This window comes from Cryptotermes secundus, unplaced genomic scaffold (assembly GCF_002891405.2).
Source record: "Cryptotermes secundus unplaced genomic scaffold, Csec_1.0 scaffold27, whole genome shotgun sequence".
NCBI lineage: Eukaryota > Metazoa > Arthropoda > Insecta > Blattodea > Kalotermitidae > Cryptotermes > Cryptotermes secundus.
The window spans coordinates 239413-255662 of NW_019745078.1; the positions used below are offsets into that span (position 1 = coordinate 239413).

Consider the following 16250-nt stretch of genomic DNA (forward strand, 5'->3'; position numbering starts at 1 on the left):
TTCCACTGGCCGCCTGTCACTTCTGACACCCTCCACCCCCTTGTCCGAAATTTTTCTTCTGCGTATTCAAAGTTACTCTTGGCCTTGTTCGAAGTTACGTGACACTTGCTATACTTTATTTTTATGTTTGAGTGTCTACCCAATTGCATGGATCATGAAAACTAGGAATGGCATAGGGTTCGTTTTCATATAAAAATATAAACAAATGAGATTTTGCAAAGCGGTGTAGGGGGAGGGTAGTGTAAACAGCAACTAACTAGTAACTCCAAGGAGAACCCGTCTTAAGAATCAGATAGTCGCTCACTTAGAAAAATTTCCTCTTACAGAACCAAGGTTTATTGCTACTTTCACCACAGCCTGCTATAGCCCCATGATTCAGTTCGCATCCTTACACCTTAAAAATTAAGTAAAAGTAAAGGTATCCCTGTAACAGGCTGTGGAGGCCCATAGGGTTGTGAGACGTTGAGGTTCCCACATTTTCTAGACAGTCGGCTCGTACGTGGCGGCAAGGTTGTGAGCCCTACCCGCTGGCCACCCTTTACCCCCAAGAATATTCCAATAATATTCCTGGTACTCATTTCTGTTAGAGGCTGAGTTGACCCCAGGGCCGTAGTGCAGCTGGGAGTATTAGGTCTTTCCATATAATGCCTGTGTCTTGCATTTCTGTTTCTTGATATTTCCTGACCAAAGTGTTGTATGGGTTTCTTGTTTCCTCCCATGCAAACCTGCATGCCCTGGCCAGCAAGCCCTCTTTGATTTAATTGTTGTACCAGTGTCAGATTAATATAATTTATGAAACTCCTTGTCATGTAATTTCCTCTGTTTTGCTATTATTTCCTCATAGATCCTGTTCTCAACACTTATTCTCAAGCGCCTGGTTCATTGCCATCTACCACCACTTTTCAGAATTACTTACTACTTGCAATTGTTGTGGTGTTGTTTATTGTGTGACTGCATATTTATAATTTTCCAACTGACCATGCCAGTTTCCATCTGTGGGTCAATGATGACCAACTTGTGACTAACGAGACTTACAGTGCAGCCTGAGATTGATTTTTTTAACAAAAAGCTAAAAATTTTTATTTTAAAATAATATTCCCAAAATATTTTAAAATATAGGTCTACCTGCTATTAAAATTTAAAAAGAATACACTCAGAACTCAAAATTACTATCATATAAACTGGAGCAGATATTTTGTTGGCAGGTGTTCAAAGAATTTAATATTTCATTATTGCCCTAAGATCAGGTTGTCCAGTAGTGTTTACCTTAACATTGGTGTAAACAGTTGCTCATAATTTAGTATGTGTGATCTTTATGTTCTCACCTGCTAGGAATGTGTTTCTTTTCTGGCTTTGAGTAAGATTGTTAAGATGTTTGTTTCCAGGCACTTTACAGTTTTGAAATGCCATGATGTTGGTTTAAAGTAGGTTTTACATTTGTGACTAGTGTTTGGAAAAGTTTAGATAGAGTTGTTGTACAGACACATTTCTCATTTGGAGCACTTTATTAGCAGATATTCTGTTTTAATCTTATCACATAGTAAAATAAAGAATACAACAGACACAACTAGAAAGAATGTTTGAAAGTGATTTAGCAGTTTAGCATGCAAAATTTATTGTTAGCAAATGTATTCCAGTTCAGTCTTGTTAGTGATGAATACAGTCCAAGTGCAGTAATGTAATGCATTGAGTCTTTTTAATAAACTGTTGTGGCCCAGTATGGCTACAGCATATATTTGACAGTTTTTTATGGTGATTAACCTTTGAAATATAAGCAAAAAGAAAAAAGTAAAGACCGTGGAGGCCCATGGGGTTGTGAGATGTTGAAATTCCCACATTTTCTAGACAGTCAGTTCATAGATGGTGGCAAGGTTGTCAGGTTTACACTCCAGACGCCCTTTACCGCCAAGAATATTCTGGTGCTCATTTCTTTTAGAGGCTGAGTCATCCCCAGCATCATAATGCTGCTGGAAGGATTAGGTAAATTGAAAAAAATCCACCTTGTCGGGATTCGATCCCGCAACTTTCCGGCTTTTAGCATAGTGCCTCAACCAACTATGATACTGCACGCCCCTTTGAAATATAAGCAACTTTTATATTATTATTTCTTTTAAATGAAAATGTAGAATTAACATGGCAGTAGTACAAAATATTTTGGTCTGTTTACAATAACTTACAAGTCATTGTAAGCTGAATATACATAATACCGCCTTGTAAAGGCATCATATGATATTGTATCATCTGAATTAAATTGAACAAGTTCTAGTGCATTTGGAAGCCTGAAATGACAATATTAAGTCATGTTAATACTTTCTGTAATGTATTTGAAGTATAACATAGAAAATGACGGAAGCTTTTTAATTTTTTATTCAGAGCTTGTCATTTTAAATTGCAGAGTACAAGTCTCCACAGTATGAGAGGCTGGGCTTTAATCTAGTGAAGGAACGGCTGGTGTCCTTGGGTTATCCACAAGAAATCCTCGAGTTTGAATATGACCCATCATTCCCGGTCAGGTTAGTAAAAGTTACGTTTTTTATAGTGGATTTAAGAAAGTGATTTCTACAAAAACTCGGGAATTATGGGTGAACAGACTGCAGTTCTTTTGATCAGTTTGGCAGCTATCATTGTAACTTGACTAAACTTCACGTCTGTTAAACAGCTGATGAGAAGCCATCTGATGGCTGTATTCTTACTCTGGAGGTCCAGGTTTAATTATACTGCTCTACATATGGAATATGTGGTGGATATAATGGCATTGTGTGGATTTAACACTGTATAGCCTACTTGCAGTTTTCCCAAGCCATTTTATATTCCACCAGTGTTTCATGTTTATCTGTCACTCTCCTTGACACAGGATATGCCTAACCATTTGGCATGTTATAGTGATGATGAATTTTGACTGGACCTCTGACAGGACCTTTTACTGGGTCCAAAATAAAGGAAGTTGCTTTCCATGTGTGTGCGTGTACATGTGTTAATGCNCTGCACCTCTGACAGGACCTTTTACTGAATGAATATTGACTGGACCTCTGACAGGACCTTTTACTGGGTCCAAAGTAAAGGAAGTTGCTTTCCATGTGTGTGCGTGTACATGTGTTAATGCCACATCCCCTGCTTGATTAAGCGTTGCACCATGAAGACATGTGGAGGAGTGGAGGAAGAGCTGTTTGCATTCTTCACTTGTCTGGTCAGTTTCATGTCCCAGCCACTTTACTGCTGGGGTAAGAGCACTGGTATCAACTGAATTGTTGGCTGAGTAGGTCCCATGGCTGGAATTGGCTTCATTTTATATTTACAAATTATGTATATTTACCATTGTGTTTATTTCTTACTAGAACTGTAGTGGCGATGTCATTCAGATCAGTAGTTTCCCAGCTGTATCCCACAAAATTGTTACAATTCCCCAAAATGGCCAGTTTTAGGGAAAGCTTATCTGACACTGCATAGGCTTCTTAATATTATAAAGTGTTGGTTTTAAATGGAAATTAGTACCTTTGATCACAGAAATTTGCATTTATTTTTCAGAGGCCTGTGGTTTGACTCTCAGTATGGAACTTTACTCAAAGTTGATGCCTATGGTAATATTCTGGTTTGTGTTCATGGATTTGAGTTCCTGAAACAGTAAGTGAAATTTATGTATATTTAATTGAACAGGCATTATAAGAAGAATTTGACATTGGTATATTTTTTTATGAGTTCATACCTCAGATTTCATCACACACTACATGGAAGAATAAGTTGGTTCTTCATAGAGATGAAATAGCATCATTTGTGTATTAAGTAATTTATTTTTAAGACAAACTTAAACAGTCCTTTCCTTTTTAGGCATGTTTTCACCCCTACATCATGGAGGAACAAATTCATTATTGAAAATTCCTTTGATATAAGAGGAAATCACTTGTCATTTTTTTGACCTTTCACTGTGAGATTCACGGTTCTCTTGATCTAGGAGACTGGACTTTCCTATTGCATGCTTTTAGGTTTTATTTCTCAGTTGTAAGGAAGAATTGTTATTTTACAAATAATTGGATTGTTTCAGTTGTCTTACTGAAAGGTTTGAGAAAATTACTTTTCCCACTTTTTAACTAGGGTGCTTAGATTTCTTTAATACATACTGGCACAAACTTTATATTCGTGTTCAGGTTTGGTCAAACTCAGGTTCACAATTTGATTACTGATGTTCAGATTTATATCTGTCTGCTTTCTTTTAAACAGCTGTTTGATGATTTTTTTAATGTCAGTCTGATGGCTGGATATTTTCTTGTTTGTAATGTTGTACCTTTCATTGTATACAGAAAAACATGTCTTGTATTCTGTGGTCCCTCTTCATAAAATGCTTCATAAAACATCTGTAAATATCAGTGGTATTTTTCTCCTCTTGTGACAAAAGTGTAATGTTATTTCTGTGTTCTAACAATTTATCACCCATGCTTTTGACAAATCATACACTGTACGGGTGTTTTATTCAGCCATACGCATACCAGAAGGCAGTTGATGGACACCAGTAAACTTGTCAGAAGTCAAGTGGTGCACAGCTTTAGAATGGGTGCTGCACTGCACTTCACAGATAAAACCTATATTGCATCCACAAAACAGAATCCCAGTGGCTGTTTACATGAAGTTGCTGAATCATGTAGCTGTATATTGTAACACATGCTAATTGATGTTCTTGTGTACTAATCATATGTTATATAATGATATGTTGCATATAAATATATCTGAATAGTAGCTGCAGTTGTGGCTCATGGTTATCTGAACAGGTACGGTCAAGACAAAATAAAATTTAACTTCCTCTCCATGCCTATGATTGTGGTAAGAGAAGAAAAATAACGGTTTTATTTAAATGTTCACATTTTAAGAGTTACCCCATTTGTTAGTAACTGTAGGCCCATTTTATATTGACAAGAACATTTTAAGCAACAGGGCTGCACTCCCTTGACCTTACTCCTCCGGGTAGAAATAGAATGCCCCATTTGTTCAGGAAGGGGTTGGACCCTGCTAAGCTCATCTGTGACTTCTAATGCCCATGTGTCAATCATACAGACAGATGGACAAACCAATGCTTATATATTGTAGATATTTCACTGGGGATTTGTATGAACATAGAAGTGTACTGCTTCAATCATTTTCTGGGTTGGGCCTAATACATTCCTCATGTGTTTCTTTGAGGCTCTTCATAATCATAGCAACAAAGATTCATGTGACACTGAGTAACCTTGAAATTATTTTTAAATTCATGTCACACATTTTCTTATTGTCTTTGTACATTCTCATTGACTTTGTTTCAGGCACGGTGGCTGTTCAGTGCCATCACAAAAATCATGTTATTTTCTGCTGCTATAATATCAGCTTTTCAATTATTGCTAATTGTCCATGTATAACATTTACTTTGCGGTCTCTTATAAATGTTCAGCCTATGCATATTACAGGCATACACATATGCATGCGCACATGCAAGAGGAGCTCATAATTGTATTTAATCTCAAGGACACAGTAGACCTAAAATGTTAACTCGCGCTGCTCTTAGTGTAGCTGAGTGCCTGTAGTGGATGGGAGAATAATGGAGAATGGGAAAACATGAATAGACACAAAATTCTACAAAGACCTGATATAGGACCATGATTTGATAGCCAAGAAACAGATTAGTAAGGGGAAGGCATGACATTTATCAGTCCCTATAAGCAAGTGACAGGAGCTGGGATAGTGTGGTAGGTAGAGTGACTGGCTACAGGCTGGACAGCTGAGGAGTCACAGTTCGAGTCCCAGTAAGGGCAAGAATTCTTTCCTCTCCATGTGAACCAGACCGGTTTTGGGGCCACTCAGTCGCCTATCAATTGGATACTGAGGGCTATTTCCCTGGGGCTAATGTGTCTGGGGAATGAAGCTGACCACTCACCTCCAACTCATGCCAAAATCAAGAATATATGGATCTATACCTTCGCTCCCCTGTACATCTTTATGGCATAGTGCTTAGTTAAGCACAGCAACAACTATATAAGCAAATAACAGGCAATTTCTTGGAAAAGTGAGCTAAGGCTATGACCTGTGCAAGAGGGCCTTGCTTGCACTTCTTGCAACGTAAGCAACTTCCCTGTGAATTTATAAAACATTTTTACATCATACGGAATATAAACAGAAATAACTTTGTCAAAGTACTCTGTCATACTAAATGCAAACAAATTAGAAATTCATCAAACTATTTTTTATGCGCTGATGCATCCAATATTGGTGTGGCCCAACCTCACCCGCCATTAGGGACAGGCTCCCCCTGAGTAGTGACATGAAAACATATAAGGTCTAGTCTTTGAGAACTAAATGCACCATGTCAACATGAGTTGATTGTGGGAGCTCAGATTCCCATAACATTATTAAACCTAAATCTATATATAAATATATTACTAGATACAAACAAATAAGGTAAGAATTAGAGGGGATGCTGTTATGAAGCTGGTAGTGCACTGCTAGATAACTAAAACTGGAAAAATGTAAAGAAAGAGTTCTTTCTTGTCTTCAATTAATGAAATCTCTAATGTTTTTCTTGAAATGACTGGTATGTATTGTCTATTTTGTATGAGGGTAACTTTTACCTTTACTCTGTATGAGGGAGAGTCAGTAAATAGGTCACAAATGGATATAAAATGTAAAATATGTGATATGCGAACCTGGAAGAAAAACATTTATTTCTCAGCATATCCTCCACCAACACTTGTTGGGACACTTGTCCCATTACGTTACCAGGGCATCAAAACCCACAGCATAGAAGTCTTTTGATTCTTCTACACCTCCATTTCAACATCTTCATCAGTGAAACATTTTGTACTGAGGTGTTTTTTTTTAGCTGACTGAACAGATGGAAGTCACTAGGGTCAAGTTCGAGCTGTAAGGCTGATGTTGAAGAAGCCCCCATTGTAGTTCTTGAATTCTCTCCTGGGTTACTCAGGCTGTGAGGGGTCTGGCATTGTCATGATGAAACAGTACTCCTCTTGCCAGTTAGCCTGAACATTTTCTGTGAATCGCAACCCGAAGCTTCAACAGAACTTCACGGTATGATGCAGAGTTCACATTTTCACAGTGCTTCTGAAAATGGGCTAACAGTACTCCCAGAGAATTCTGAAACACGGTAAGCATAACCTTTCTCATTTGATGGTATAATCTTATACTTTCTGGTTGAAGGTGATCGGGGTTTTTTTCCATTCCATTGAACCACGCTTTGATCTATGTTGGTAGTGATGCACCCATGATTTGTCCCCAGTAACAGACTTGTTATGCATAATCTTCTCCATCTGCATACTGTAAGAGATGTTGCAAGACACATTCAGTTCATTTTTTCTCAATCCTTCAATTCCCTGGGTACCCACCATGTGCACTCTTTCCAAAACTTCAAATGATCATGCATTATGCTGTATGGTAAACCATGGGAACACCCTAGTGCAGTTGCTACACAGTCTATCATTATCTTCCTGTCAGCTTGAATCAATTTTTTTACCTGCTGCACAGTTGCTTCTGTCATAGTCTCAACTGGGCGACCTGGTCAGGCATGATATATGACTTTCGAACAGCCTTGAGAGAATTTCTTGACCCAGTTGTGAATCACTTTATGCAACAGACACTTCTCACTGTAAACAAGAAACATTTGTCTTTGAATATCCTTTGCATTCACTCATCAAGCACAGTCACCATTTTGACTACTGAAACCAATCTCTGATCATGCACATGCACTTCTGCTACCTAGACTGTCATGAAACTGGACTTTGCTGCTACCTAGTGATACACACAGAAAACCTATTAAATCCATTACAGCTGTTTTACTTCTGTTTGTGACCTCTTTACTGGCTCTCATTGTACACTACAACACTGTAGCTTTTTATGTGCCAGGCTGGGAAAGTGATAGATTCACTGCTTGGCTAAGATCACAAAACTTTCCTTTCACTCATACATCATGGTAAATGGAGTGGGAATATGGTTCTGGTAGTTCTTCTTGGTCATGTGTTTGCACTTCTGTATGACCTGACTTCTCAACCAGGATTTGCCACTGATGAATACTGTGTTAATTTGCAAAATGAAAGTTCAGAACATGTATATGGTAACTCAGATATGCCTTGTCCAGTAAATTTGAGGCCAATATTCTGTGGTGTAAATTAAATTTGTTACGTCATTTTCAGTTCGCAAGTATATGAATTGTACCCTAACAAGTTCCAGCAGTTGGATGAATCCCGAGTGTACGTTCTCAATACATTATTCAACTTGCCTGAGACCTATATGCTAGCATGTCTCATAGACTTTTTCACAAACTCACCGCAATACACCAGGTTAGTATCAGTCATTACTTTAATCCTGCAATGAAGAGAAGGTGAGCAATTAATCATGATCTGCCTGGCGTACATTTACTGTGTAAGCCGAAATCCTGGCGTACATTTACTGTGTAAGCCGAAATCATTGGCATGCTTGTTGGGTAGCCTTGCCATTGCACTTTGTACACCGAAGCATAATGTATACAAAAATGAAAAATAGAATGTCAGAATCAGACATTTATACATGCCATTGTCCAGGCCTTCTCTTCTTTGAAAGGTAATATGTGTCTTACGAAAGCAGTATTGAATCTTGATGAACATCAATTAATACTGTGCTAGGAATGTAGCAGGGGTCCCACAGAAATATTGGGTCTTCCTGCTGTATTTATTTATCTTTAAAAAGTCAGGTCACTTCACTTCACTTTCTTGTTGACAGAACAGCTGTTTTGTTGTATCACTGTTAACGCTATGGTGCATTTGAAATTGTAACTTGCATTTTACATTACATTCCTCTTTTTTTTTTTTTTTTTTTTTCAGGGAAAAGACTGGGGGGAAAGGGGGGGAATTGTTTATGTCCTTCAAGTCTATCTTTCAGGATGTTCGTAATGCAGTCGATTGGGTGCACATACAGGTACTGCAGTAGTTTGCTTATTGGTAGTAAAGTAGTTATTCCCTTGTATTTTGTAAACTTGAAATGAATGTCTTTAAGAGGAACTATAGAATTCTCAAATCTCTTAAAATTGAAACTATAGCTCTAGAAGTTTTCACACAGTGTCAATGTATAGTGTCTATAAATATGATTAATCTATGAATATTTTATGAATTATATGCTCTCTTTGCAAGATGTGCATGAAATAACATGCATCAGGCTGGTTGTGCTCATTAGCATGTTTCAATTCTAAAACCACTGGATGGATTTTCATGAGGTTTGGTATTGGCCTTATGCCATTGGACGATACTGCACACTCACCTTTAATACTCAGGACAGTAGTCTCATGGCTGGTTACCAGTGTTTCAGAGGAAGTAACTGCCTTCATTTTCTTCCTTGAAGATGGAGGCAGCAGGTCCCTGTGGGACTACATGGTGTCATGGCCCAAAAGACAACAGTCTTAGTTTTCACTCCTTCAGAAACCTTAAATCTCATGTTCATACAACAAATTTGGAAATATAAAATATATGTGTAGTGTCAAATGAGAGGTAGTTTGGAGTTTAAATGGAAAGAAAGCAGTCACAGCTTATTTTAAGGCACTCTTCTGGCCACTGTCTACAGTAGAAAACCATAAGAAATCTAGTCAGGATATTTAATCTATCAGCTTAGATTCAGACTATAGGAGTTCAGATTGCTGTTATGACATTCAGTACTTATGTCTCATCTTTTATTTCATGTGAGCACAGTAGCTGATTTTACATCAAGTGACCTTTGTTGTTATGCTATTGCAGAATGTGTTACAGTTTTGATATACAGAGGGGTCCAAAAAATGTACTCACTCTTTGATAGTCACTATCTTTGGAACAAAATGAAATGTAGTTGCAATTCTTGCACACAGAAAGAGAGAGAGAGAGAGATTCATTGTATGTGTTCGAAGTGACCACCATCAGCGGCTAAACAGCGTCAATACCGCCGAACTGTTGAGCAAACTACGGCTGTCTTGGCTGCACACAATGCTTCGATGGTTTCTCGTAGCACATTCAGTGTATCTTGCTTTTGTCGATAAACTTCATTCTTCGAGATTCCCCATAGGTAGAAGTCAAGAGGTGTTAGGTCTGGAGACCAAGGTGGGTACTCAGTAGCACCTCTTCAACCTATCCATCGTCCAGGTAGAGTGTCATCCAAATATCCCCAACATCTTGATGGTAGTGAGGTGGAGCACCATCTTGTAGGTAAAATCTCTCATCTCCAAACAGCTCTCGAATGGCAGGGAAAATCGATGTCTGAAGCATATCAAGATACACCACAGCACTGGAAGCTGGACTTGTTACTATTCATGGTCGCCCAGATCTTTGCTTATGCACATCATGAACAGTACCGTCGGCTTCAAATTTATCCCGAATACGGGCAATTGTTCAATGTGCTGGTGGCTGAGTTCCAAAGTCATTCTGCCATTGTCGTTGTACCTCTTTAATGTTTTCGTACTTCCAGTACCACTTCAATACAGCCCTGCATTGCTCAAAGAACAACCTTTCAGCCATTGTTGCTGCTATCTTCTGCTCACAGCGCACAAGCGCCACGACACTCACGTGACTTTCGCCATCTGTTGAGAAAACATTACACTAAACTACCATGCAAGAATTGTAACTACATGTCATTTTGTTCCAAAGATATTAACTATCAAAGAGTGAGTACATTTTTTGGACCCCCTTGTATGTGTGTGGCCCAGTTCTGGACAGAAGAACTTCCAAGTGAAATGTTTTGAAAGTACTATTATGATATATTTTTTGATGTGTAAGAACTGAAGCTGTGTGATGTCTTTGCTCTGATAAATAATTATCCCTAGCTACATTGACTAATAATAATATTATCTGAACCCACAATAAATAGAACAGTGCAGAAATACAGGATGACTTTTCAGAATAAGAACTTGAAATATATCTTGGCATTAAGAGGCAGCAGTGAATGAATTATTCTTTCTTAACACTTCGCAGACCGACAATTTAAATATTTAAATCACCCTGAGGACCGGCATTTCTAAGCATACTACTCTAACTTGTGCACTGTTCACTTTAAAAATTAATATAAAATCTAATTAATTTTTTGAACTAAAATTTTTGGAGAACACTTACCTGTGCTCCTAGAAGTGCTTGAGGGTTTGATATTTCTGGAAACATTCCCCTTTGTGAAGTGGCATTACACAGAACTTGCAAATGCAGACATACTCCTTTTTTTTGTAAACTGTGCAAACACGGTATTGCCTAGAAGGATTCTTCCCCTTGGAATGTTCATTCTTCACAGTTTTCACGAGGGTATTTTTCCACATATCACTCGAGATTCGCCCTGGGGGCCCCACATGAGGCCTTCGTGGTGTGGGTGTTGATGGGCCTTGTCGTACTAAGGCTTTGTGTGACCCTGGTTCAGCCGCCACCATCTGGACTGTAGCCCAGGCCTTTGCCACATTCATCAGAAATGCTTTGTATTTCAATTTTGAATTAGGGTTTAGATTTTTTTTAGATTTTTTGCTGTCCCCGCAATGTTACTATGCGCAATGTTATTACCCACATTATTGTCGGAGCTACTGTCACTTTTACTCTCTGTGGCCACAATTCTTTGTTGTCCCCCATCACTGTCGCTGTTTGAATGGTAATTAATCCATTACTACACGTCTCACAAGGTAGGTCACCTAGGTCATCGGAGGAGAATTTGCCCTTGATCCATTCTCCCCACTAGCTACTGGCTGATAGACACAGCTTGAAGAAGGCAAAGAATTTTCTAGTATAGTTGGTTAAGTAAACAGCGAGGTTAAGTTACTGACTGCTAGCTAAACATTCCAGAGTCTTATCACACATCTGCTAGCGGTTGCGTGCAATGTAGTTGGCGCCAGAGCGATGTATAGTGTGTTGCAACTTATCATGTTCTAAAAACGTATTATTACGCGACTGGTCTGCCACGTTTAAAAGCGAAAAACATATTAATGCAGGCGCGGTCCGCAAAGTGTTAAATTTCTTAACATTTGCAGCAGAACTAGTCTCATGTTAATTGTAAGAATTTTCCTTTTCTCAGGGAGATCTAAAATCTCAGACTATAAAGAACTTGGATGAGTATGTGAAGAAAGATGAAAGATTACCAATGTTTCTAACAAGAATCAGAGAGAGTGGAGCTAAGGTGTTCCTACTTACCAACAGTGATTACCGCTTCACTGATGAGATAATGACATACTTGTTTGACTTCCCACATGGTGCTAGGGTATGTACTGCACTACATTTAGTTGAAACTTGATTAGTTCTGTAATGATAGACCTTAGCTGACACTAAAAGAGAAAGCATGCTAATGTTAGTATCCTAACAAAATTCATCCACTAAGACTCTTTACAACTGAAATATTGATTTCAGTTCTTTGTTCTCCCAAGTTTAATGTGAGAAGTAAAGCTGCTACTATTGAAATTGGTGGATGATAAACTTTTTTTTTCTTGTTATTTTAATCAAAGTGCTAAACCCTTTGAGGTTTATATATATAGTACTAGTGCTATATAGTACTATAGTACTTTTAGGCTTTTCAGATGCCCATTCAACATTGCACTGTAGGTTCACTTATTTGAATGTACAACATACTATCAGATACAGCTTCATTTAATTTTATATGAATTTTAAATTATCAGGTTCAGTGTGTCATTGGACCAGAGTAATATTTCCAAAATGATGCACTGAATAGAGGACCTTAAAGGGTTAATACGATAACAGTCAGACTTGTTGAATAGGCTTGTTTATATTTATTTTTGGTTTTAGTTTCAGTTCTTAACATATTCCTGCACTGACAAATTTTAATTGCTGCAGTAGTAGTGTTTACCAATTCTTTTACCTTTTTGAAGTGCTGACTATAAGTAAGTTTTATTTACTTGGAAATATTGACAATACTAATGTTTTGAAAGAAACTGAATTAATAAAATGTAGAACAGAATAAATACGAGGGTCATACTGAAAGTCATGAGCAACAATTTTTTGTAAAGTAACATGCTTTATTATTGACAAACCAAATACACCACCTCAGCCTACAGACCTTTCTTTATTTTTCCACATAATTTCCACTCCTTTGTACACATTTCTCCCAGCGTTCTGGGAGTTTGAAAATTCCCCCTCTATAAAATTTCTTTCCAGCCATCCAAAGACACTGACGCACTGCTTTCTGAATTGCCTCCCTTGTCTCAAAACGTTGTCCACACAGCTGATCCTTCACAAATCCGAAAAAATGGTAGTCAGAGGGTTCCAGATCAGGGCTATAGGAGGGGTGTGAAAGAACTGCCTACCCCATCTTTGCAATTGCTTCCAATGTGAGGTGAGTGGTGTGGGGGTGAGCGTTGTCATGCAGGATGATGTTTCGTCCCGGATGTTTATCGCGCAATGCATGATGGAGCTTGTGCAGCATCTGGACATAACAAGCAGCATTGATGGTTTGCCCGGGTTCCAGGAATTCAGCCAGAATAATCCTCTCTGCTCCCCAGAAGACTGTGCCCATCACCTTCGCAGTTGATGGCACTGTCTTTGCCTTCTTTTTTGATGGAGAATGCAAATGGTGCCATTCCATACTCTGCCATTTCATTTCAGGCTCGAAATTGTGAAACCAGCTTTCGTCACCTGTCACAATACAGAGCAAAACATCATTGCCTTCGTGTCAATATCTCTGCAGCAGTTCTGAGGTGATGGCTTTTAGCTGACCTTTGTGGTCTTCGGTCAATAACTGCGGGACCCAACGAGCACAAATTTTCCTATAGCCCAAGCTTTCAATCATCTCCTGTACTGCACTGTGCCCTATTCCAAGTTTTGGGGCTATTGTGCCCATAGTCACACGCCTGTCATCTTGAATGATCTCATCCACTATTTCCTTGTTGCGTTCAGTTGAGGCTGTTCAAGGACAACCGCTCCGAGGCTCATCTTCGATGCTGGTGTTCCCATCTTTAAAATGTTTCACCCCTCTTTGAACACTGCTTGCACCCATGCACACACTTCCATAAGCACGCTGAAGTCTCTGGAGAATTTCTACAGCAGGGATTTCCTCATTCACAAGAAATTCGATGACAGGACACTGGCGAAACGACATATCATCGGCCATTTTGTTAGGAGTGATACTGGTCGCGTGATGCAAGCTATTGACATCACAAGACACTCAAGGTTAACACAACAGCTGGTTCCACCTACCACCATACTCTCTTTCGTCCGCTGTTCCCAGGTTGCATGCAAAAAAAGTTGCTCATGACTTTCAGTACGACCTACGTAGGTAGGGTTTGCTTGTATGGTTGAGATCCTTGCTATTTTCAGCATTCTTTGGGACGACAAGTTACTGTATTGCTAGAGGTGGGCACAAGACCCGTGCCTTCTCCAACAACAGGCTTGTATTCAAGAGGTAATAGTTTGTGACATAATGTGTGACAGATGGCTTTTCAAGCACAATCAACCCTTAGTTATTTGTTCATTCTGTGACAGTAATAATGAACATTTAGAAAATGGCAGTCTTTCACAAGCCTCTGTTTTAACATCTAAAATCAGTATACATCTCATATTGTCTAACACACTTAGTCTGTTCATTCTTCTGACAGTTTTGTTGTTGTGTTTCTGCCTACTAAAGATTTCCTGTTTTCTTTTGGTATTAATGTTTTGTCATGAAACCTGAAAAATAAAATCTGATATGTGACAGTAAAGCTATAATTTCTCCAGCTTCATGGAGCTAATGTTGAACAATTTCATTGCCGTTTAGTAATCGTATTTCATTCCTCATGGACAGGAAACAGAAATTCAGAATCTTATTTTTTGCACATCCTCCATTGTACAACTTTTCTGCTTATTTATGGTTTTTCAGAATTTCACTCAGTAATTAATGCTTGGTAGGTACCTTGTTGAACAACTACTACACTTCAAGAAAAAAATGATTCAGTGTAAGCTCTTTAATGCCATATAGCTACACCTAATGTCATTAATATGATGATTATCTTTGCATTTGTTTTAATAAGCATTTTAATATCTTAGTGGTGCTCGTATAAGTACTAACAGTAAGCAAATTTGCACATAGTATCTATTTAGTATCTTTGTTCACATTAGCGGTGAACAGTATGATTAGTTTCCCCACATGTAGTATGAAGTAAGGAATGGTATAGTGGTATATGGCTAGACTGACTATTTATGCATCTTGTGTGTACAGAATTGTATTAGTTTGAATTTACTTTCCTGCCTGCAGCCAGATGAGCCTCATCGTGACTGGAAAACATACTTCGACACAATTGTTGTAGATGCTCGGAAACCCCTGTTCTTTGGTGAGGGGACTATACTTCGTCAAGTGGACACTAGCACGGGAGCACTTAAAATAGGTACCCACATGGGCCCACTGCAAAAGGGACAAGTGTATTCTGGTGGTGAGTGAAGTATGCATCCAAACAATTACAGTAGAACAATTTATTCAGCATATTTCTAGCATATGATCTGTGTGGCGTCATGTAGGGAATCCAGCAAATTCCAAAAGTATTTGCCTGCATTGATTCTCTGAAGATTTGTAACAGTGGTTAATTCATTAGCCTTATTATGTTGGGCTCTGTCCATTATGTCAGGTGCATTTAATTACTTGACATTTCAGCAGTTGCCTTTGTCCCATCATTTGGTGATTGGTTCCAAGTATGCTGATGGGTGATTGTTATTATAGGCTTTTGCATGGACTGACTGATGAAACCCATGCAAAACCTCAACATAGCTGGCCTTGGGGTTGGTATTTGAACCTAGGACCTTCCAATAAACATGAAGTGCTGCCCATTTGACCATGACATTTGATACTTAGAAGGATATGTAAAGATAACTTTTAGATGGTGTTAGAGAAATACAGTCTGAGGATGGGAGGTGATTTGTACTGATTTCAGATGGTGTCCAGTGATGGGCTTGGATGTGGTTGGTATTGACCTTTATATAGTTCTGCTACCAGATACTTAATTCATTAGTTTTAGTTTGTTAGCTGACAGTATATGAAAATAAGGTTACATGGTTATTTGCTCTGATAATCATCTCTTGCTCTACATTTGTATGAGTCAGAAATAATCAGATCACTGCAGCAGTAATTGATTCTCATAAACATATCACACAGTGGACCAAGGAACTGCTGAATCTGTTCTACAACATAATTTATTTTTTAGATTCTCAGTGATTTTTAATTAAGGATTTTACTTTCAGCTGTAGGGAGACAAAAATATGATTTCAGAATACCCATAGACTGAGCACAAGTTTACATCATAGAAAGAATTGTTTGATATCCCTTGATTGCATTGTTAGTTTCAT

The 16250-nt window shown here is 38.4% G+C and overlaps 1 protein-coding gene across 5 annotated transcripts in view; it reads left to right on the forward strand.

Moving 5' to 3' along the window:
• Nucleotides 1-16250, forward strand: part of LOC111874812 (cytosolic purine 5'-nucleotidase) — a 73097-nt gene that overhangs the window by 43854 nt on the left and 12993 nt on the right. For all 5 annotated transcript variants that reach the window (XM_033755607.1, XM_033755606.1, XM_033755605.1 and 2 more), the window contains 6 exons: nt 2396-2513; nt 3526-3621; nt 8163-8309; nt 8829-8922; nt 12007-12189; nt 15169-15343. In XM_033755607.1, the coding sequence (XP_033611498.1) occupies nt 2396-2513; nt 3526-3621; nt 8163-8309; nt 8829-8922; nt 12007-12189; nt 15169-15343 (813 nt within the window). The remainder of the gene's footprint in view (nt 1-2395; nt 2514-3525; nt 3622-8162; nt 8310-8828; nt 8923-12006; nt 12190-15168; nt 15344-16250) is intronic.